General features: G+C 41.1%; 1 protein-coding gene across 1 annotated transcript in view; it reads left to right on the top strand.

Moving 5' to 3' along the window:
• Positions 1–8,578: 8,578 nt before the first annotated feature.
• LOC131106280 (A-type voltage-gated potassium channel KCND3-like) overlaps positions 8,579–25,235 on the top strand; it is a 61,659-nt gene continuing 45,002 nt past the window's right edge. The window contains exons 1-2 of the mRNA XM_058055194.2: positions 8,579–8,948; positions 9,822–10,992. Coding sequence (XP_057911177.2) covers positions 9,890–10,992 — 1,103 coding nt within the window. The 5' untranslated portion in view covers positions 8,579–8,948; positions 9,822–9,889. The remainder of the gene's footprint in view (positions 8,949–9,821; positions 10,993–25,235) is intronic.

The raw sequence follows: 25,235 nt of genomic DNA, 5'->3' as shown, positions 1-25,235 counted from the left end.
ATCATGTCAAGAATGATAGGATGGAAAATAAAATACTAACATATGTGCCACATTCTGATACTGATGTATACATTGGCAATTCATTGTAAAATAATACACTCTACTTAACCCCTGGAACATTCATTCATTCATTTTCTACCGCTTACCCTCACGAGGGTCGCAGGAGTTGCTGGAGCCTATCCCAGCTGTCTTGGGGCGAGAGGCAGGGTACACCCTGGACTGGTGGCCAGCCAATCACAGGGCACATATAGACAAACAACCATTCACACTCACATTCATACCTATGGACAATTTGGAGTCGCCAATTAACCTAGCATGTTTTTGGAATGTGGGAGGAAACCGGAGTACCCGGAGAAAACCCACGCATGCATGGGGAGAACATGCAAACTCCACACAGAGATGGCAGAGGGTGGGATTGAACTCGGGTCTCCTAGCCGTGAGGTCTGCTAACCACTCGTCCACCGTGCAGCCATCCCTGGAACAATATTCTCCGATTGTTTATGAAGTCCTTGCCAGAATGGAGGATATGGTAATGGTAATGGTTTTATTTCATTTGAACATGCATCAGATTACAATTGAATTCATCACATAATCAGTTCAGTAATCAGTTAATCATTAACTGTTACATTTGTTCACTTCCTGCTTTCCATAATACAGTTTAAGTTTTTTTTAAAATAATATACCTATGGCTTTTTAACGTAGTCCTAGCATATAAGTGTTTCAAATGTAGTTCTTCCCTGAGATCATATTTCTCCTCTCTTGTAGAGAAGTATTGAATGACATTTTTAGGTAATCGGTTATTTTTAGACTTATGCATTATTTTAGCTGTTTGAAGACTAACTATATTAGCATGTTTAAGTATTTGTGATTTTAGAAATAAGGAGTTAGTATGTTCTCTGTAGGCGGCATTATGAATTATCCTTACTGACCTTTTTTGCAGTACATTTAGCGAGTGAAGATTGCTTCTATAGTTATTATCCCATATTTCCACACAATAAGTAAAATATGGTAGAACCAGAGAGCAATAAAGAGTGTGGAGTGATTTCTAATTGAGAACTAATTTTGCTTTGTTGAATATTGAAATATTTCTGGCCACCTTATGTTGTATATTTGTAATATGAGGTTTCCAGCTCAGGATATAATACTGTACTTAATATTAGCAGAACAATTTGCACTCAACATGGAGGTGAACAATGTCCTACAACACTCATTAAAGTAAGTATGTCGTCAGGCTCAGAGCCAGCATGCAAGGTTCCGCCTACAACGACCAATAACAAAGCACTGAAATGTCAGCAGTGACCCCTCTCACATCGATGACCTGTGCCTGATGAACAAATTGCAAGCCTGAACTTTTTGGCCTTCACGGTGCTACAACAATGCTGTGTTGTAAGTTGCCCGTTGACATCGAGAGTCACGCAATGATGATGGCGGAAAGGACCATGGAAGGTAACCAAGCATTTCGCCAGCACACATTCATATTGTGATGACGCAGCAAGCGCCAGTGAAGTTGTACTGATCTCATTTTGAACCAGCCATCAATTTCTAAAGGAAAGATTGCCTTTAAGAACTAACCTGGTATTCGGCAGGTTTTTCATTTCTTTTTCCTTCATTGGGAACCCAGTATATGTTTTTTTATTACAATGAATAACTCACGATAGTTCATTCTACATCATTTCAATATGAACAATTGTTTTAAAAAGTACGAGGCTGCGACCTAAAGGGACGACAAAAAAAGGTAGGGAGGCAGCTAATGACTGAAAATGTCTGAAATTCATTCTGATGCTTATCCTCACGAGGGTTGCAGGGGTGCTGGAGCCTATCCCAGCTGTCTTCGGGTGATACTGTATACTGTATGAGTATATGGATGGTACAAATGTATGTCAAATACTGCAGTAGCTGAAGTTGGCAGTTTGGTCCAAAATTCAATTTCACCAAGTTTGTTGAAAGGAGAGGCAGCATGAGAATGGAATTTTTGAAATGTTCTCACAAGGGTTGCGGGTATGCTGGAGCCTATCCCAGCTGTCTTCGGGCGAGAGGTAGGGTACACCCTGGACTGGTCGCCAGCCAATCACAGGGCACATATAGACAAACAACCATTCACACTCACATTCATTCATTCATTTTCTACCGCTTTTTCCTCACGAGGGTCGCGGGGGTGCTGGAGCCTATCCCAGCTGTCTTCATGAAAGAGGCGGGGTACACATTCATACCAATTTGGAGTCGCCAATTAAGCTAGCATGTTTTTGGAATGTGGGAGGAAACCGGAGTACCCGGAGAAAACCCACGCATGCAAGGGGAGAACATGCAAACTCCACACAGAGATGGCCAAGGGTGGGAATCGAACTCGGGTCTCTTACCACTCGCCGCCGTGCAGCCCCAGTCTGAAATAATGTTTTGTATAATGATATTTTTGTTATACGTTTATGTAAAGTTGCCCACCAGTCACCTAACCTAATTTAGTCTGATCTTGTTTTTTTTTTAAATAAAAATGTTAAAAAGGGATAAATGATTTCATCCAAATGTGACATCTTTCATTCTGCGATTCGTAGATTATGTTTGGCTGATGAATGGGCGTACTGTTGGCTCGGTCTTCTTACCAGATAAAGAAAGATATTTACGGCGCTGCTCCCGCTGGTGATAAATATTCACAAGGCTGCGTTTTGGCAGCGAGACTACGGGATACTAGATCATGTGCAATCATCATGGATCACACAGCTTGGGGTCTTGTATTATTTTTTTGTACATTATTTGATGCAAGATGTTGAGTGATAAATTATGAGCACTTGTGTCATGATTTTTGGTTTTGCTCTTTCTTTTCAGACTTTAAACCTGTGAGGTCAGTGTTGAAAAAAATAAATAAAGTTAAGTTGTGTGGGCTTCAATTTTTATAAATTGCTGTTTTGTCATCATTGCTTTGAATGACTGAATGGGTGAGTGGGTGTCGAAGATGCCTGATGAAATGTAATATACAGTACATAGATCCCTGCAGGGGTTATTTGAACGATCTTCTAGATGCAGTTACTAACATTATTAGAGTCGTCTAGACATGGAATAACACACCTATAGCCACCTTTACAGTGGTATTACCCAAAAATTACAAAAATATAAATAAATTATTTATATATATATACGTATATATATATATCAAGCAATAAAGACAGAAACCTCAAAAGCCAGTTTAAAGAGGTGGATTTTGGCTTGAGGGTGGAACGTTTCAGAGGTTCGTCACGAGGGTCGCAGGTATGCTGGAGCCTATCCCAGCTGTCTTCGAGCCAGCCAATCACAGGGCACATATAGACAAACAACCATTCACACTCACATTCATACCTATGGACAATTTGGAGTCGCCAATTAACCTAGCATGTTTTTGGAATGTGGGAGGAAACTGGAGTACCCGGGAAAAACCCATGGGGAGAACATGCAAACTCCACACATAGATAGCCGAGGGTGGAATTGAACCTTGGTCTCCTAGCTGTGAGGTCTGCACGCTAACCACTCGTCCATCCTGCAGCCTTATTGAAATTATTATCAAAAAACATAATAATTCAAAATAACAAGGTAGAATTGAACTGTAAAAAAGAAACACACTTTACATTATTGGTCTTCTGTAGTTCAGACAAGATATAGACAAACAACCATTCACACTCACATTCATACCTATGGACAATTTGGAGTCGCCAATTAACCTAGCATGTTTTTGGAATGTTGGAGGAAACCGGAATACCCGGAGCAAACCCACGCATGCACATGGAGAACATTCAAACTCCACACAAAGATGACCGAGCTGTGATTCGAACCCAGGTCTTCTGGCCAACATGCTAACCACTCATCCAATCATCAAACCACTTTCTATTTACCATTAATCCTGGATCTACTGCACATTAATAACAGATTTTTATCGAAGTGAGTCCGTCCAGCACAAACAAACGCAGTGGAAGCGCCTTTACCTACTGATGGAGGAAATATTAAGTTGCTGCTCTTTCATCAGAAATTATCTACTAATTGATTTTTGCAATCATTTAGACTATTTTTCCTTCATATACTGGCAGCTGGTGAAACTCTGGAGACAGATGGCGCCAATTTAAAAACATTCCCCGCTGCCTTTTTCTTGCTGATCTTTTTCCCTGGCACCCAACCCAGACCATGCCGTGCAGCTCAGTGTTTGCTGATGTATTGTTATCAGATTGATCTTGTTTGGACGTGTTGTAAATATAGAAGTCGGCGCGCTAGTCTGAGGGATGAAAAGCGTATTTTGCTCACCTGTTTTCACATTGGGGAGGTGGTTAGTGAGTAATTCATCGTATAGATGTGTTTTGACTTTGCTCTCTGTGATGCCAACGCCATATCTGATTAGGGATACTCATCATCTTTGGTAGTGGATACAGAAGCCTAAATTTTCTGCTTTTTTGGGGAAACAGAGGAGGAAGTCGACCTGGCATCTTTCCACCTTCTGAGGTCGTATCAGATCAAGCCCAAGCTGTCTAGCGTGACTATTAAAGGGGACCTATTATGCTCATTTTTAGACCCTTTGTATTGAGTTGTGGTCTCCTGTAGAGCAGCGACACACAATAACCCACACAGAATTTTTTTTAGATTTTCCAGAATCTGCACCTCCCTTGGATTTGTACTTCCTGCAAAAATGGTCCGTTTAAATTTTCCCCCCTGGTCACACGCCCAAAGTGCTTCCTAACTAAGAACCATTAATGGAAGCCCGTCCCTCTATGACATTGAGTTGTGGTCTCCTGTAGAGCAGCGACACACAATAACCCACACAGAACATTTTTTTAGATTTTCCAGGATCTGCCCCTCCTTTGGATTTGTGCTTCCTGCCAAAGCGGTCTGTTTTAATTTTCCCCCCTGGTCACACGCCCAAAGTGCTTCCTAACTATGAACCACATAAGGAAGCCCGTCCCTTTATGACATCACAAAGGGGCAGTTTTACCACGCCTTTTGAAACCGAGCATTTTGAGCCATCTCAAACCTCTTTCAGGGCTCACTTCCAAATGCGCAAACCTCATTATCTGAAACTTTGGCAAATGTTTAACATGAGAAAACAATATTCTAACTACATTTGTAAGTCAAAAAAGTGGAAAAAGCATAACAGGTCCCCTTTAAGCATCAGGGAGTGAGGTTTACCAGCGTACTTCCACGTCAGTGTAACCTGTCTTGTCCGCTCTTGTGTATGACCAAGGCTCAAATCAAGATCCATGAAAGAAAATCGAGAGCGCTAGGCATTGAGCTAAAAGCCAGAGCTGTCAACTCTAGTCCAGCGCAAGTCTTACGGCGTCAGGGTGAGGTTCACCAATATACTTTCGCACAGCTTCACAAGCTAGCATTCATTACGCACACCCCCCAAATCTCACTATTATATGACCGGGTGTCCGCTGAATGAGACCCAAAAGCGCTAGCCATTGAGCTAAAAGCCCATGCTGTCAACCTAATGTCCAGCAGGAGTCTTAAGGTGTCAGGGAGTGAGGTTTATTGACATTATTTCACACTGATGCACCGTCCGGCATCTGTTACATAAGCTATTCCACCATGCTGGGACAGGGTGTGAAGTTTTAAGACTACTTTCCCGACCCTGTTGTATTGGACAGCTATGTAGCGCAACTAACATTTCACAAATAAAACAACTACAAGGTTGCCTACAGCCACGGTTGTTAATGCCAATGTCTTTTGACCTGGCAGTAATTAGAGATGGCGCTTATTTGTAAACTATGAAAGTGCATTTATGATAGATGCCATTTATTTTGTGATGTTAAGGCAGTTTTGCAGCATCTCTGTATGAAATGGGTAAAGGCTAGTCCCACCCTAAATAAACACAATACAGTAATTGCAAACTGCACATAAGCTCTCTCACAGAAGGCTTTGAAGAGCCAATATTCTCCTCGTGGAGTTCCACATCTGACGCAGACTTTTTACACACAAGTCCTTCAAAAATCATGAACATGCTGGCGGCAGAACAGAGAAATCCCCTGAGGAGAATTCGCAGGAATGATCATCCATTGACAGTTGGTCTAATTGAAAATGAAGAAGCACTCAGACAAATTGCCACAGATGAGGACTCTGTCAAATTGTGTGCCCTCATGGGGGTGGGGGTTTGTTGATTTTTTTTTTTGTCAAGAAGCTACAATTCATTAAATCTGACTTTCATCATTTCATCTGCAGCCTCAGGTGCAGGAGAGCCGAATGAACACCTCAAATGTCTCAGCTGTTGCTTTGGAGCCATAACATTGGAACATGTCACTATTATTTTGATACAGATCTCAAAAGGTTGTGTTTGTACAAGTGTATACAGTACCACTTAAAATAACACTTTACTTTCTTTTTTTATCTTAGAAAACATCCCATCAGAATCAATCCCCATACACTACATAAGCAGGAAATGAGCACCAGCTTCCTTGCTTGTGCTCACATCCCAATTCCCAGATGTCTTGCATGATGTGCCAGAAGCTCATCTCGATATCTCAATAGGTTGTGCATCAATACCCCTTCTGTCCTATGATGCTGCTTCCCTGGCTCTTTATTTGCTCTCTCATACACACACAAGGCCATCCATTCAAAGGCGGGCCTCATCCCGACACAGAGGTCCCATGAGGCACCTGGGTAGTCCTCCACGCGGCCTGCCTGGGATGAAGTGGGAGACTTCAGGGATCACCCTCTATTAACTTGATGATGAAAGCTTCAGCCAGCACTCAGCGGGGGGGGACAGCAGTTCAATATGGCAACAAAAACAAAAAGATTGCAGAAAATAGTAGACTAATGTGTTTTCTGGAGCATGGTGTTGAAGTATGAGCTGTGGTGTTGCATACAAGGGATATGCAAAAAAACACGTAAACTTTGATGGACTGCGTTGCTTGGATCAAACAATCCTGACAAATGCCTATGACCCGCTCGATGGTCCATTGATCGTACTTCTAATTGTCAACAACAAACATTTACATAACTGACTTCTATCATAAGCAAGCTACAGCAATATTGTTATTGTAGCAGCTAACACGAAAAACTATATTTATCTGACAGAGTAACACAAGCCTAGTCTAAGCGTCACTTACAGACGGAAGAGTGAATACCTAGCTCTCAATTTCACTTTGAAGATGCTCATTTTCCGTCTGCATTTTTAACCTGAGGACTGGAGTATGCGTCTTGTGCTGGAAGACACAGCCATCCCAATGAGAGCGGACATTGTAAGAGTTGCTGTATCGATGGTGTATCTATTGTAAGCTCCTGGGCTAGGATGTGAAATTAAAACGCCTAGGAAAGACTTTTCGGTAATGTTTAAAGTAATCAAAATAAGTCAAAATACTGTAAGTAATACATGTTATCATTAGTGTAGTCAAAATAGGTGCATCCCAATGACGTGCATTGTTAGCTAGCTCATACTAAGTCATTTTCTCGTTGAAATGTACAAAAATGGGAAATAAATGTGTTCATGTTTCACTTAAGAATTTGTGGATGAGGGGCAACATTTTTTAAAAAAAGTGTAGTTCCCCTTTAACAAGCACCATCAATTACCGGTTCGGCTTCATAACACACCTCATATTTAAGAGATGTATGTTGACAGTTTAGCAACATGGTCGCTAAATTCAGTGAGTGGGGAGGGGGGGGTGCATCCAGGTACTCCGATTTCCTCCCACATTCCAAAAACATGCTAGGTTAATTGGCGACCCAAATTGTCCATAGGTATGAATGTGAGTGTGAATGGTTGTTTGTCTATATGTGCCCTGTGATTGGCTGGCGACCAGTCCAGGGTGTAACCCGCCTCTCACCCGGGGGCAGCTGGGATGGGCTCCAGCACCCCCCGCGACCCTCGTGAGGAAAAGCGGTAGAAAAAGAATGAATGAATGAATTTCAATAAGGCTGCAGGATGGACGAGTGGTTAGCGCGCAGACCTCACAGCTAGGAGACCAGGGTTCAATTCCACCCTTGGCCATCTATGTGTGGAGTTTTCATGTTCTCCTCGTGGGTTTTTTCCGGGTACTCCGGTTTCCTCCCACATTCCAAAAACATGCTAGGTTAATTGGCGACTCCAAATTGTCCATAGGTATGAATGTGAGTGTGAATGGTTGTTTGTCTATATGTGCCTTGTGATTGGTTGGCGACCAGTCCAGGGTGTACCCCGCCTCTCGCCTGAAGACAGCTGGGATAGGCTCCAGCACACCTTCGGTCCTTGTCAGGATAAGCGGTAGAAAATGAATGAAGTAGGTTTCTTTTTTACAAATCAATTCTACCGTGTTATTTTGAATGATTTTTAAAAATAATTTCAATAATAATGTTATACAGAACTATACATCAAACAAGCATGCATTTATTTTTTCCATGGGTAAGGTAAATTAATGTATTATGACGTCACGTTATGTCAAAATGGCGCCAAAAAGACCTTAAAGCGGAAGTGAACTGCAAATATTAATCACGATGAGTATAAACATATTAAAATGTATGTAATATATTTAAAGCAGACATTTCTGGCGTGTTACTGCTGCATTGCGCAAGAGAACGGCAATAAATAACTTGTAGAATGTATGCAAAGTGACAGGATAATTGTGTTGCAAGCGTAGAGTGAGGAAAAGGAGGAGGAGGCTTGATGATACCTTCAGTAAACCACTTGACTTTTAGGCGGAGAGCTTTCTTCCTTTCTCCTCACTTTGCATACATAGACGGCAAAGTAATATAAGTCAGGATGTAGAAGGCGTCAGGAGACGTCCACAAACCGTGCCCCCCTTCCTCCATCTCCTCCTCCTCCCCGGACAGCTTGTGGTCTCAGCTCTAGGCTGAGCTCTCTCTCTCCATCAGCCGCCTGATGCGCTCCGTTCCTCCGTGCAGGAGGCTGAAGACGCACCGAGCGGAGGTGCTGCGAGCCGCCTCTTTCCTGCTGGATGGACCGCTTCTCCTCCCCGTCTATGGTCTTCAGTCCCAGCTAGGTTTTGAAAACCTTTCAGTTTTTCCAGGTGAGTTTTTATCCTCTTTATTTATATTAAGAAACGTGTTTTAGAACGCATTTGAAACATGACTGCTTCTCAGCTATGTCAGGTTATTAATTTGTAGCTTGAAAATATGCACTTTTCGGACTAAGTTTTATTAAAAATAACTTGTCTCTCGTCTCAAACCACAAACTTGATAACGTTTATATCAATGATAGCGTCATTTACATCAGATTCATTCAACAGGTTTTAAACGTCTTAACTAAAATGACTTTTTTAGCATATTTAAATATTAATACGTTATTTGTATTGTATTCACAGCTGCAAGACACAGCATTTGCATAAATACATTTAAAATTCAGGTCACAGGTCTATATCAATTTATTTTAGTGTTTGGTGACTTTGTTGTAAAACTCCACTGTATTATTAATATTTTTGTCTCAAAGACAATAAAAAACAGTATGATGCAAATTACAGCCACAATAATAAAAATATTGATAGACTAATACCTGTCTGGCAATGCTAATCAAAACTGATTGAAAGCACAAATAAAAAGTGAGAATTTTTTGGTGTTTTTTCTGTTGATTTTAACATTTAAAATTCAGGTCACAGGTATCAATTTATTATAGTGTTTGGTGACTTTGTTGTAAAACTCCACTGTATTATTAATATTTTTGTCTTTAAGACAATAAAAAAAACAGTATGATGCAAATTACAGCCACAATAATAAACATATTGATAGACTAATACTTGTCTGGCAATGCCAATCAAAACTGATTGAAAGCACAAATAAAAAGTGAGAATATTTTTGGTGTTTTTTCTGTTGATTTGAACTAAAAGCTGCAGGGCGTAGTTGTTGCTAATCTATAGTTGTATCCCTCCTTCCCGCAAATCCTGTAGATGTCAGCTGATTTTGAGCGGCGTAGAGCCTGAAGGTGAGCAGCACTTCTTCTGCAGACTGCTTCATCATGGCCACAGGAGTCGCAGCGTGGCTCCCGTTCGCCCGGGCAGCCGCCATTGGCTGGATGCCCGTGGCCAGCTGCCCCATGCCCGTGGCGCCTAGAGATAACCGTCGCAGACAAGACGAGCTCATTATCCTTAACGTCAGCGGCCGTCGCTTTCAAACCTGGAGGACCACTCTGGACCGTTACCCCGATACCCTGCTTGGAAGCTCTGAGAAGGACTTCTTCTACAATGAGGAAACCAAGGAGTACTTCTTCGATCGGGACCCTGATGCCTTCAGGAGCATACTAAACTTCTACAGGACAGGGAAGCTTCACTACCCTCGCCATGAATGTATCTCGGCCTACGACGAGGAGCTGACCTTCTTCGGCATCATCCCCGAGATTATTGGGGACTGCTGCTATGAAGAGTACAAGGACAGGAAGCGGGAGAACCTGGAGAGGCTGCAGGATGATCAGGAGGAAAACAAAGACCTCAAGCTTCCCAACATGAACTTCAGGGAGACCATGTGGAGGGCCTTTGAAAACCCTCACACCTCCACCATGGCCCTGGTCTTCTACTATGTCACCGGGTTCTTCATCGCCATCTCGGTTATCACCAATGTGGTGGAGACAGTGCCGTGCGGCTCCACCGCCACCCAGAAAGACATGCCGTGCGGTGAGCGCTACACAGTGGCTTTCTTCTGCATGGACACCGCTTGTGTCATGATCTTCACGGTGGAGTACCTACTGCGCCTGTTTGCCGCACCTAGCCGCTACCGCTTCATGCGCTCTGTGATGAGCATCATCGACGTGGTGGCCATCTTGCCGTACTACATCGGCCTGGTGATGACCAACAACGAAGACGTGAGCGGCGCCTTTGTCACGCTGCGAGTGTTCCGCGTGTTCCGCATCTTTAAGTTCTCGCGACACTCACAGGGCCTGCGTATCCTGGGTTATACCCTCAAGAGCTGCGCTTCAGAGCTGGGTTTCCTCCTCTTCTCGCTCACCATGGCCATCATCATCTTTGCTACGGTTATGTTCTACGCCGAAAAGGGATCCAGCTCCAGCAAGTTCACCAGCATCCCAGCTTCCTTCTGGTACACTATTGTTACCATGACAACGCTGGGGTAAGTCACAGACAATCACACACGTACTCACTCATTATTGCTGCAACCTTTCCATAACATACATCCACCATTCACACTTTCTCGTAAAATAAGACTACCTGCTGATGGGGGGGGTCAGTTGCTTTTCATTCAAGGTTCCCAATTATACAAAATATACTTTTTAGGGATGCTGGTATAACAGTAATGTGTCCCACAGCCTGTTTAGAAGAATCAAACCTCCATTACTTGTTTGTTCTACTTTTGAGAAAAGAGGAACACAAATGCTCGCTTTTGAAGTAGCGGCTTTTCATGACATAATGAGGGGGGGGGCACATGAGACCGACTTTGACCTGCTCCAAACTAGATGAGCCAAATTCATGTTTACCAAGGACAACTTTGACGAAAAAGGCTTCGCTACACATCTTTAAAATTAGTGCTATCCGTCAGTCAGCTACAGAAGTGGGAGTTTTGATCATTTTTGATCAATTTGATCATTTTGTTTTTTGTTCAGCGAATGGGCTAACCTAGCATGATGCTGCTGACTGTGATGTTAGCACTGTAGCTATGCTAGTGTTGCTAAGCAAGAGTTACAGTGTTGTTGACAAACACCGCTCATTAGCATAAAGTAAAGTGAGATAACTGCTGTTGTGATTTGGCGCTCTATAAATAAATGGAATGACACTAAATGCGGCGTTCCCAGTAGGGCTGCCAGATAGACGTGCTGGTGTGGAGTCTGGAGTCAACTGCTTGTATCGGATATCAGAGATTGGAGGTATTGGATATTGCCCCAATATCAATATCAGATTGATATTATTATACATTATAATGTTATTTTTTCCAAAGTTGTGAAATGATTCACATTTGCTTTTTAATACAGTAGCTGATTATTGAATTAAGAGTGATTCTTTTTTTATTGCGGTAATTTATTATTATTGTTTGGTCATTTCTGACTTAAGCCACAAGCATTTAGTTGACTATTTATGACCACGGTGGCGTTCAGTTTCGAAAAGGAAAAACAACCTATTGCTTTGTGAGGAATTGATTTAAAGCCATCATAAAGTCAAAGCGCTGTGTTTAGAGCCTGGAGGCAAAGACTCCCAAGAGGCTTCCTCTGTCGCATTTATTGTGATTCCACACACTTAATATTTCACAAGCTCATGCGCTGAGCGAGCTTAGCGGCCATGACCTGCGGGTTGAACGAGAAAGTGTTGCTGAAGTTAAGGCTGTAGTATAGAAATAATGTTGACATGCAGTTTTTTTGTGTGCATGAAATATCAGTGGTTTAATTGTGTCGTCTCGCCACAAATAGAGTTGGTGCTACCCGTTTGCCTTTCGTCATAAACACACTATAATGGGGGCTGTCTGTGAAAGGCTGAGTGGTTAGGATGTTGGACACAAAGTCAGGAGATCGGGAAGACCAGGGTTTGAATTCCACAATTCCATCTCTTGTTCGCCTCCCACATTCCAAAAACATGCTAGGTTAATTCATTCATTCATTCATTTTCTACCGCTTTTTCCTCACGAGGGTCGCGGGGGATGTTAATTGGTGACTCCAAGTTGTCCATTGGTATGAATGTGAGTGTGAATGGTTGTTTGTCTATATGTGCCCTGTGATTGGCTGGCCACCAGTCCAGGATGTACCCCGCCTCTCACCCAAAGTTAGTCCAGCAGACCCCACAGCATGGAAAATGGATGGATGGGCCTCAAGCTCTCTAACTAAGATTTCCACCTCAGTTTCGGTGAAGTTCTGTTTCTTAATCTTCAGCTTCTCAGCAGCCATGGGGAAGAACAAGAAGAACCATTCAGAAGAACATAGCAAATTGAATGAAGGGTCATATGGCTGCAGCATTCATGTGCCACTTTGCATTGACCATTATGGTCAATTGAAGGCATGGAAAGGGTGTTGGGTACACACATTTGGACAGCAGGAACTGCATGAATATGTGTGTGTACGCCACTTTGTTTAGGTCTCAATATGTTTGTCCATAAGCACATTGTGGGTTTCTGTTGAATACAGACTTTTATTCAGATTTCCACTCACAGTTTTATAGATGAGGCCCCTGGTCTGCCAGAGAATAACCTGGCCACTTTGTAGTCTAAGTCCTCTGGAGGCTTTTTTTTTTAAAGCAACACATTTGGCAACTTGTTATTGGAGACTCTTGGTGACTCTGACATGACACATCACTCTTCACAAAAAGCAGTGGCTGCAGCTGTGGGCCTCCTCCCCATCTAAAAGCACTCACAGGCAGTTCTGTCTTGTTTTTGACATTAAAAAAATGACAAAAAGATGCCACAGAAGAAAGTTCATTCGTAGTTTTGATATATTCATTCATTCATTTTCTACCGCTTATCCTCACGAGGGTCGCAGGAGGGTGCTGGAGCCTATCCCAGCGGGGTACAGCCAATCACAGGGCACATATAGACAAACAACCATTCACACTCACATTCATACCTATGAACAATTTGGAGTCACCAATTAACCTAGCATGTTTTTGGAATGTGGGAGGAAACCGGAGTACCCGGAGAAAACCCACGCATGCACGGGGAGAACATGCAAACTCCACACAGAGATGGCCAAGGGTGGAATTGAACTCAGGTCTTCTAGCTGTGAGGCCTGCGTGCTAACCACTTGGTCACCGTGCAGCCCAGTTTTAATAGATTTGTTTTGTTTTGTCACTTCCACAATATTATCCTCTCTCTAACATCGTCCATTACATTATGTTACAATGCATATGTAATTAGGCCATTTTCTGACTTTTTAGGCATATTTTCCTGAAACTCGAAACTTGTTGAACTACAAATTCTACTACAGTTAGAGGTTCCATTGTATTCTACCGCACATCCTGGTTAATATTCACCTCTGCAAAAGTAGCAGCGTACCAGAGTTCAGCCATGCACCGCAGAGTTACTGCCTCCTTTTGTATCTTTCAGTGTATTGTTCCGAAGCCAGAGAGCAAAACTAGGTGGAGGTCCAAGTCATTATTTCTGTGTAATCTAGCCCACCAGACGGAGCAATCTGTCACGTTGCGCCTCATTTGGGCCATAATGAGATGCATGATATAACCTTGTAACTTTTTTTACAAACCTGGAACTCTCACAGTGTCTGTCCATGGTTATCTTTTCTGGAGACCAAATTAAACATAAAAAAAAGACAGTAATGATCACCAGACCGGAATAGTTACGAACCGGAGTCCCTTGTTGAAGGTCCTAAAAGGCTGCCTGACCTTGCTTCTTCCATGGTATATGTGCATTTTAAAATGTCCTGCGAGAGTCTTTTGTATCATATGTACAGAATAGACAGAAATGCCAAGGTGAATGCATTATGCTAATTATGATCCCTGCACAATGTGTTTGAGAGAGACAGCATTATATCCGACACACAATGGAGTGTATCTGAGAGAAAAATCATCCTCATTGTTAGCCAAGGACATGCTCAACAAAAATACTGTTGGTATTGGATGCATGTTCAAAGCTCAGGCAAAAAAAAAAACACATTTGCTTCATCCGAGAACACAAAAAGGCACATTTGACTTAATTTTGTTTGGAATTAGCATTCATCATTTTAAATGTATTCCCTGCACTGCCCCCTCATAAAATGATAATAATAATATCATCTCAGTATTCCACTTGCAATATTTTAGTGTCTGCAAAGTTTGGTTTAAAAGAAGAGCGCAAGCACCGAGCCAAGCTGTTCAAACAAAAACAGCAGTAGGTGTAAATAAAAAATATTCATCATGGTTCATTCCATGCTTGGAATTAACAACCCCCTTCCCCCGGCCTCCCTGATCCATGCACTTACACTTTTAGGCGGATGCGCAAACATTCAAAGAGGCATACTCTCCAAGTCATGTGATCATAGATTTAAAGTTATACTTCAGCAAAATAGTGTTGCATTTTGATAAAGTTGGAGGGCTGCGGAGAAGCAGATGCAGCAGAAGCTGATAAATCCAAGCTAAATCCTTCCCCAAGGCTGTATCACGGTTCAGAAACACTGTGTACTGCTTCATAATGCACGTCAATATTTTTTTTTTTACAGTCACACATGAAACCTGACATTAATAATTTGCAATTTTCACTTTTTGTAGCTTGCATATATAAAGAATATTCCTTTCGCATGTGCAGAATCTTCATCAAATATATTATGGTTTCGTTCACCATCGATAAAATGTCAGTGAATGTTTATTTTTGCATAATTTCATCATATCTACTGATAAGCACTTCGATTGGAACAGTTGACATGATAACAAATTACAATAAAACAGCGGCTAATCTTTCCGGAGCAGATTAACTCTGCTGCAGATAAGCATTTGATTTAAAGATGCTAATGTGAAAAAAGATACCGCCTGGCATTTCCATCAGATGTAAATGTGATTTGAGAAGAAACAGTCAAATATGAATATATCTTATATATATCAGTTTCCAAATTTGTAGAAAAAGTGGGTTGTGTATTGTTTATTTGTTTATTTTTTTAATTATTATTATTATTTTTATTTATTTTTTTTATTATATGTATTATTTATTATTATTTTTATTTATTTGGAATGGAATGGCCTTTATTGTCATTATATAGGATGTACAACGAGATTGGAGCGCTTCTCCTTTCTGTGCAATAGTCAAGTTAAAAAAAAAGAGTAAAGACAGTAAAAAAAAGAAAATATATACAAGATATATATGTATTTATTTGAATCTGCACTTTTGAAATGATGATGGCAAAGGTGTGGACTCGAGTCACATGACCGATTCAGAACCAAGTCAAAATTACGAGCATTGTGGATCACCAACGACTTGCACGTTGACTTGAACTTTGATCTCAAAGACTCTGGGCTACCTCTCTAATAAGGAAGTGGTTTGGTTTTGATAGAGCAGAAGTGGAGCAAGAGACCAAAATATGCAAAGTTTGCAAAGGAACGGTGAGGTAAAAGGTGGAAAAACGACAAATTTGTTCTACCATCTCAAGCACAAACACAGACTTGAGTAGAAAGAGTGTGTCGTGAAGCGTGAGACAGAGTCAGTGAGCACATTTACACTTATCTATTCAAAAATACAAAACCCTTTTGCTCATGGCCTTCCTTATGACAAGAAAGGTAAAAGATGGCATGAACTCACTGATGCAGTGTCATATTACTTTGAAAAGGACAAAATGTAGCTGTATATGTATATGTATACAGCTGTATTACTGTATTGCAAGTTGTAGCCTTGAATTCTGAATACTTTGCACAAATGTAGTTTGGTAGAACCTAAATGCACAGTTTTGTTTTGAATAAATAAATAAATGTGTTTTGCAGTTTGAGACAAGTCTATTTATTCATATAGGTTAAGGTTTGTAGCTTTTTATACAAGACTTGGCTGAATTTAATTAACCGTATATTGTCATATCATGAGAGATCCCCAAAATATTGTGATGCATTCTAGGGTCCATTTCCATTTGTGTCTGCCTCATTGAATGCAACTACTAACGTCCAATCAGGTTTAAGAGCAAACAACGATTGTGTGGATTACATTTCTGTGCACTTACTAAATCTTAATGCTATTTCAGCACTTTTTTTCTGACTGACTGATTCTTGTCACACTTGTCTTATTGTATTTAAAAAATAAAACAATTCAAAATGCATTCATTGTATTTGGTAAATTTAATAGACTGTTACATTTTGTGACAATGCATTTTATTTAGAGCGCTTATGACTTGTACTTGAAAATTTCAAGCCTGTGACTTCGGAGTCAACTCAACCTGACTTGACTTGAGACTTAAGTTGGACTTAAGACATGAGTAGAAAATGCCATCTTATATTCGGGAATATACAATGAATATATTGGAACCATGGTTTTCATATGCCACGTTTTTTCCCCCAGTTTTTGATGAAAATGCTTGTATAAAATGGGTCACATGGTGGAATTGTGGTTAGCCTGTTGGCCACGCAGTCAGGAGATCGAGAAGATCTGGGTTTGAATCTCCGTTTGGGTGCATGGATTGTGGAGTTGCATGAGTTTTCTCCAGGTGGTCCGGTTTTCACATTTCAAAACTCTAAATTGTCCATAGGTATGAATGTGAGTGTGAATGGTTGTTTGCCTATATGTGCCCTGTGATTGGCTGGCTGTCCCAAGTCATAGAAAATGGATGGATTGCCAAAAATATGTCTTGGTTCTTGTACACTGTCTTGGTTATCGTACGGTCAAACAGTTCCTTTAGCAAACTAGATAATGGGGTCCCCAAACCTTTTCCAGTGAGGGCCACATAACTTTTCCCTGCTTTGATTGGGGGGGGCAGGGTCAGTTTGTTTGTTCACGTTCTATGACTGGGGCAAACCATTTCTGGTTCTATGACAAACACTGCACCCTGTCAGAAATGTACATGCTTTATCCGAGCGGGTACATTTTTCGTTGTGACAACGGTTGTACCACGGCAAAACAGCTGAAGGGAGTGGTGGTGGGGGATATGCATATCTCTGGTAGCGTATTGTTCAGGGGAAGCGGCCCATGCCTGGCCTCCAGTTCTTAGTTTGGGGACTCCTGAACTCCTGACAGTTTGCTGCAGCCACATATGGTACAGATTCTGGCCGGGCAGTTAATCATCTTTGTTATGTGTGTGTTTTATTTGTTCATAGAATGCACACACAACGATGAGCAACTCCATATCTATCTCCTTTATTTCAAGGAGGTTCAAGTGCACTGTATATTTCTCAGTATTTTGTGTGCCTTTTTTTAAATCACAGCTACAAAATAACACACAGTTTGGCCAAAGAAATTTGCAAATGCCAGTACGAAAGTAAGAAACAATAATGAAGTTGCATAGAAGTCCTTGCAAAGTACGAACAAAGTCTGTTATGATACGATTGGAATGTGAAGGTTGCAAAGGGTACAGTTAAAGAGAGACGTCACGTCTTTGTGTACAATGACGGTTTTTACCTGCTGCTGAAGTATACAAAAAAGTCCAAGTGAGCTCCTACAGTCCACTCTTTAACGTTGTTTGTAACGGACTAGAATGGCTCTTCAGTGCCCCCCAAAGGTTAAGTTGTGGTTCGTCAAAACAGATACTCAACATCGTTTCCAGTTCAGTCACTGGATCGACACCAGGTCCGTTGAATCCAGCAGAGTAAAATGATAACACATACACTTTCTGCTGATTCACTCATAGTGAATTTCATCTTGTTTGCCTTTATGAGTTCCCTACCCCGCCTCTCGTCAGCACAGGGAAGCAGTCGTGGGTAATGGGCTGTGGGTGCTATGGGAGATAGGGGTAAAGTGGGGCTGGTTAGGTCTGTCTATGGGTGTTAAATCAACCTCAGCTGGCTGATAAAAAGCTTTGGACTGAACAAAGCGAGATCCACTCCCTGTGCTTGCCTGCTGGTGCCACTGGCAGGACAGTTGCATCAATGGAAGAGGTTCTAAAAGACTGACGAGGAAGGAAAAACTGCTAATTTTATTGTGCTCACCCAGTGTGAAAAGCAACGATTGATTTTCTGATAATTTGATATATGATACAGACTATCCCGACATGACAGGTACATCGACGTTCTTCCAAGTCTCCCAAAACATTAATAAGCTCAATAATGAGAGGAATATTAATGAGCTGTGCATTGAAATGTGACTTGGTTGGCATAATTAGAGTGAGTCTCCCAGTTGTGGAGTCCCGGTCCTGGACGGAGGTTTGTTCTGTAGCGGGAAGTGAGAGAAAATATTGCCATGCATGTAGGTCATGTTCCCATCGCTGCCTTAATCAGTGGCTATATATAATCTGCTTTCTTCAGAGAGACTTTTAAGATGGCCTCCCTCTGTGTACTCCCTTTCGACGTCTCTATTAGACTAAGTGGACCGGGCCCAGGGGCCACAGTCAGAAAAAGGGAGAGGTCAGACGTTTATTGGACGTCCTTAGTCAAAAGTAAAAAGAAGGAAGCTGAGAAAGAGAGCGCACTGCTTATTGTCCTTAATTGTATCTTCTCTTTTGTTCAGTTCACTCATATATATTGTGTATTACTAACCATGTATGGAAACAAACAACCTTACTACTCCAGAGAGGCGCTCAATGGTGTGCTAGTAGTCAGGAAATGTAATCTTTCAGCACCTAATAAGCTTTTTATTGCTTAAAATATTATAAGTTGTAATCAAGTTTTATGGCCAAACTATTGTGCTGTGAAAAATGCAATAAGCAAATCTCAAATCGAAAAGTTGTGAGTCTTTTAGAGAACTACATATTGAACTGCATTACTATTTCTCCATTGATGTTTTTGTACAGGCATTTATTAACTTTCTTTGTAACACTCTGAGAAACTTCCAAAACTAGATTGATCCATCCAAAGAAACTGTGGCGTTCCACACAAGACACTGCACCCCATGTGCTGTATTAGTTGGCACTGACTGTCCACTCGGTATCGTAGTGAGGTTTAGCACAGGATTGAATCTTTAAAAAACATGAGTGACGTTACTGTGAAAATCAATAATTATGCTTCATTACTTGCATTTTCCGTATTTTCCGGACTATAAGCCGCACTTTTTTTCATAGGTTGTCTGTTCCTGTGACTTATACTCCAGAGCGACTTATAAATGAAAAACTGTTCATGTTACATAAACACTGGATACCTTTTCTGTTCATGTTTATTTTCTGTGTAACCGAATAACCATTGTGTTAGCATATTTGACACCTACTCAGTCTGTTTTCGATTCTTTTATTGTTAGAACTTGCCTTCCAAGATGACGTAATGTCTGTTTTGGTCAAGTAGTTAAAATAAATTACCTTATACTCCAGTGCGACTTATGTATGTTTTTTTCTACCTAATTCTGCATTTTTGGCCTTGTGCGACTTATATTCCGGAGCGACTTATATTCCAGAAAATACAGTATATGCTTCTTTTGGTCTCCGCTCTGCTGTCTTGTTGGGGGGGGTGTTGTATCCAAGGAAACGCCTCCTACCCCTTGATTTAATCGGTGGAATTGGGATTCAGTAGTGTGGAGTTTATATGGATGTCCTTGTTGCACAAGAAAACCTGTTTCAGGAATCAAATACAGAAGGGCGTACTTACACTACACCAGCCGTACGGTTCTGGACTTGGGCATGATCCCCCCCTCCCCCTCTTGGCCCCCATTGGCTTGCACTCACACTCTGCATTCATTCCATCCATTCTCATCGCTTCTATTCTACAATTTACTGCAATTTCTGATGATTCTGATTATTTTGACTAAGGTTGCTGCTGACTTTAATTACTTGTGAGAGAGGCGACCGCAATAATTAAATGACCTATTCTTTTGAATTACTACATTTTGTCTTAATATGTGGAATATTTTCATTTAATTTGTACAAGGTTGCTACTGTCAGTATTTTTCCTGAGAGGCTCAGGCACAGAACAATTGTCCCAGTGTGAGTATACCCTTAAACTGAATTTGTGGTTGAAGACCAAAATCCAGACTTTCTGAATGCTTTCCCGAGCAGTGCATCTGCATCTGTGGGTTGTGCAAGCGTAAAAATAGACAAGTTAACTTCCCTTGGCGGTGACATCCATACTTCTGTGGCTGAGCTCATGAAGGTAACGTATGGGCTGAGCAAGAAGAGTAATGAAGTCACTAGGGTATTTTGCTTTTCAGTTATTTACATTCAAGGACAAAGGCCCTCGTCTTTAGAGCCCTGCTTTATAGCTGTGAGACCTGGATTAAGCAATGATCTTATATGTAGACGGGACTACTTTGGCACCCGGAGACTCAAACGTGGCATAATGTGACAAGTTGACATCATTCAGGAATACCAACAAAGTCCCACATGGCACGCTTTTGGCAGAATGATCCGGTTTGAAGGTGCCTCTCTGCAAGGACTAGTGGCCAAGAGAGGGTAACCACTGAACACCTTGACGTTTGTGCATGCTCCCCATTTGAAGAAGTAATATGCTTTATTCATTAATAGACATTGTTCTAGCAAAGCATGTACCGAGCAGTAACAACAGCCTAGTTTCTGTGGTGGTCTGCTGTTAAAAGAATAATTGGGCTATTTTGTCGCCTCGTTGAAGCCCCGGGGTCAAAACCAGTGCCGCTTGTAGGAAATTGGAAATATTCCTGCCTTTATTGGGCCAGGATGCTCTTGGAGCCAATTTGTCAGTACGAGGCTTTCTAAGAATAGCAGTGTAACTTAATGTAGCTCCAGTCTTTCATTCCACACCTAATCTCATTTGAAATGATTTCACTTTGTGAAGAATTGCACGCACTGGAATACGATGTGACATAATAATGCCGCGTGGATGTGTGCATGCTTTCTTACCTTACTTACCAATCCATCATGTTGTTATCACCATAGCGGAAAAAAAAACATCATACAAACCAATCCCCCGTTTAAACATTTACAGTTTAAGTATCTGTTGGCAAGATGTAATGAATAAGGCTTGTACATTTACAGTAACACCTCAGGCTTGGAGTGTTTGCTTTGCACGTCGGACCGCACAGCCAAATGAGCAAGACGTCTGACTATGGATCAGAGGGTTGAGGGTTTGTAGTTGAGTTTTGGATCTTAGTTGTCTAACCATGGTGCCTCCTTAGTCCAATTGTTGAGTAGCCATAAGTTAAGAAACATTGGTAATATATGACTATATGGATTAGTGGATCAGGCATCTGGCTTGGGATCAGAAGATTCATGTTTGAGTCCCTTTGCAGTTGAGATTTCGGGCCAACTTAGTGTTGTTATAACTGTGATCTGTCTTCGGACCACCGTAGCAATCGTGCCCCGTCATAACGTTGACAATCTCACATGTTTTAAATTTACCTGAGATTAATTCAAGGAAACAGGCGTCATATTGTCTCATATTTTCGACCTCTCTGCTTTGTATGGAAAGCTCTATTTGGGACATTGGTCCATGTCATGACTTGGTATAGTCCAAAAAAAATGTGTCATCAGTATGTCGATAAAACGTTGCATAGCAGCAATGTTGAAAAACATTCTAAATATAAGACCGTGTGGCCTCATGGATAAGGTGTCTGACATCAGATCACAAGTTTAAGGGTTTGAGTCCTTTCGTGGTTGAGGTCTTGCGCCAACTCAGGGTTGTTCTAACCAGGGTCCTTCCTCCGTCTATGATACCCGTTTACAAACACTAGTCAATCTTGTAGTAGCACAATATGGTCAAGGATCTCAAACATTTAAAATGTACCTGAGATTGATTCAAGGAATAATTCAAGGAATGGTATTGTCTCATGTTCAAGGATACTGCTCCATGTCATGACTTGGAATGATCAGAAAAACACTTGTAGTATGTCAATAAGTCTTTGAGTAGTCGTAAATACAGTATGTGACTCTGTGGTATTACAGATAAAGCATCTGATAGAATCGGATGAATTTGATTGGTTGGTCTACGATAGCCTGTTCACAAAACAATAGTCAATCTTGAGGCACCATATGGTTGAGGATCTCAAATGTACAGTAGGAAATGTACCTGAATATAATAAGAATTTTTTCATAATGGCGCTAAACAATAATAAATAATTTTTGATTGTAATTAATGCAATTTCTGGTATTTCTGGCATTGTTTTGGATGGTACTGCTCATTTTTCTTTTTGGCATCTTCTTCATCAAAAGTGTTTAATCTGCAGAGTTGGCTGGCTGACTATTTGATTAAAGGAGGGAAGGTTAATGCTTGAACTCTAAATGACCCAGGTAGGCATAATCCAATATTAATCAAGTTTTGGGGTCTGACCCGGAAAATATCTGCAACCCACATTTCTGTATAGAAAATGGATGGATGAATTAATAGGTATTGTTGTTTAGCATTGTGATTTCTGTAATGATTTACTTTAAAATGTCTGCAGAAAATTTGGTTCACCACCCCTGGTCTGAACCAACTGAATTGAGGATAAAACCCAAACTTGATAATCACCAGTTGAAGACAATGTATAGTAATATATGGGGAAGGCGTTTAAGTAGATGAAGGGGCCCAAGTGTAAGAGATTGACTGCGAGGAAGACATAGGATTTAAAGTTTCCTATGCAAAGGTGTTTGTGTCAGGGCACAAAGAAGAACCTTCAACGACACAACAAGGTTTGTGTTCTGGGTTATTTTTAGTAGGGTGGCCCTTATCGCACGACACAGGCGGCAAAGGGTTTGACCAGGAACAAGGTATAGAAAACATACTGATAACTCTTTGAACGTGCTGTGATGGAGGATACAGACAAGTCCTCATACATTTACAAGGAGTCAAAGGCGAACACCGGCCCCAATGCATTTGCAATATATCCTCCAAGATCTTGGTACCAAAGTAGCAATGGAGAGAATAGCTTGCTGCTGCCTGGCTGTTTGTGTTGATTTTTGAGCAGCCAGATTGCCAGATTAGGAGGGAAAGAGTTTGTTGTAATCGAGGAAAGGGTGCCCATTTATAGGTTGTTACGAGACCATCTAGTGATACTAAACACATTAATTGACATTCGGGCCGTTTAGGAGGCTTTTATGGAAGCACTGGTTTGAACAAAAACCTAATAGAGCTATGCTGCTGCCTAATAAGGTTGTTACATTTTTACTGAAATATATTATTTTGGCAGTACAGCCTGAGGAAAGAGGAGAAAATAAAATGCTCAAAAATATTGTGAGTGGACGTGAGATGAAAAAGTCATATGAGGACTTTGTGTTCCTTGTTAGCACCTAACTGGCCTTGGGTGATTTGAAACCATTAACCGTCTACATGTTTGCTATCTTACACAAGACAAGGAGTCTTAATAGCTGAGGTCAAAGTAGAGTTGTTACGTGTATCGGTGCAATTTTTAATAATTAGTATGACATTTGATTTTTCTTGATCAACAATGGAAAATGGGTCACACTGACTGCAATGTGATCGCTCCTCGCCAGTTAGACGTAACAAAAAACAATAACCTGCACAGAAAATCTTTTAGATTTTCCAGAATCTGCACCTATTCAAGCTGTATTTCCTCTGATTTGTACTTCCTGCCAAAACGTTTTAATTTAATACACTCACGGTTGGCCTCCGGGCATGCCCACTACGCTGTGATTGGTCACACGCCCAAACTGCTTCCTAACTATGAACCACATAAGGAAGTCCGTCCCTCTGTGACATCACAAAGGGGCCGTTTTACCACGCCTTTTCAAACCAAGCTTATTGCAGGGCTCACTACCAAATACGCAAACCTCATTATCTGAAACTTTAGCATCATTTAACACGAAAATACAACATTCTGACGTCAGAAAAGTGGAATAAGCATAATAGTCCCCTTTAAAAGTAACATTCCAACTTGATCTTGCCTCGTTCTCATAGACCCATTCTCGTGTATCCCCTTGTGACACCCGTAATAATCACCATCATCTTTTATAAAGGTAATAATAAAAGTAATAAAATAAAAATAATCCACAAAGTTAAAACCCGTGGCATACTCGCTCAAATAAAAACATGTGACTATGTCAAGACAGAAATGATTTCTTTGAAATTTACTTTTCATAAAAAGGCTACGTTCTGGAGGAACTGTATTATTAAATCATACTGCGTCTGTACAATTAAATAAAATGAAGTATCAATGCAGTTGTTAAAGTCTGATTACTTTTTTAGTAGGAAAAGAGGAACCATTCCATTTTGACAAACAACAGCTGTGGCTAAGATTGGACATTTATTTTACTGGCAGATACAATCCATTTCATTTGTCAGCATCTGGCGTATAGTTCAAAACCCTCTGAAATATTCATTTTGGACAAATACTAAAACCTCATTGTGGACTTCACCCCACAGGCTTTATTAGATCTTTTCATAGAGTTTAAAATGTCTGAAATTCAGGAACATCTTTTTCCCCAAGAGGTACAAAGAATCTCAGGCAGATAAAAGTTCTGGCTCAGAATGGACCACAAATAAATTCCAATTGCTTCTTCATTGCAGAACCCACCAAGCTGTTTACAACTGTGCACGTCAGGAAAGTGTGATTTATGCTGCGCTCTAAGCCATTTGCTCTCTTCTGCTCAATGCCCACTGTTACGGAATGCCAAAAGCCCTGACTTGTCAGAGATCCACGTAAAGTAGAACGTAAAGTTGACTTTGTCTGTATTTGAACAATACTTTTATATTAGCAATTCATGATTCATTTTAACATTCTCACGCATGGACTGGCAGATCGGTTCTCTAACGAGCAACAGAACGATAATGTGCCACGGCGGTACAGTACATCCGTCACAATATCGGATGCCAACAATGAAATATAACAGTTTGCTGCTGCATCGCATGGCACTTATGTTCTTCTGTTTGGCTGCGGAAAAATTTTGAAGGATGTAATGGGCTTTTAAACACAATGTGCTGGAACAGCAGCGG

The sequence above is a fragment of the Doryrhamphus excisus genome, linkage group LG18 (assembly GCF_037039965.1).
Source record: "Doryrhamphus excisus strain RoL-2023G ecotype Guam linkage group LG18, RoL_Dexc_Guam_v1.1, whole genome shotgun sequence".
NCBI classification, from domain to species: Eukaryota; Metazoa; Chordata; class Actinopteri; order Syngnathiformes; family Syngnathidae; genus Doryrhamphus; species Doryrhamphus excisus.
The sequence above is the reverse complement of the archived record's forward strand: the minus strand, read 5'-3'. Positions and strand labels throughout refer to the sequence as shown.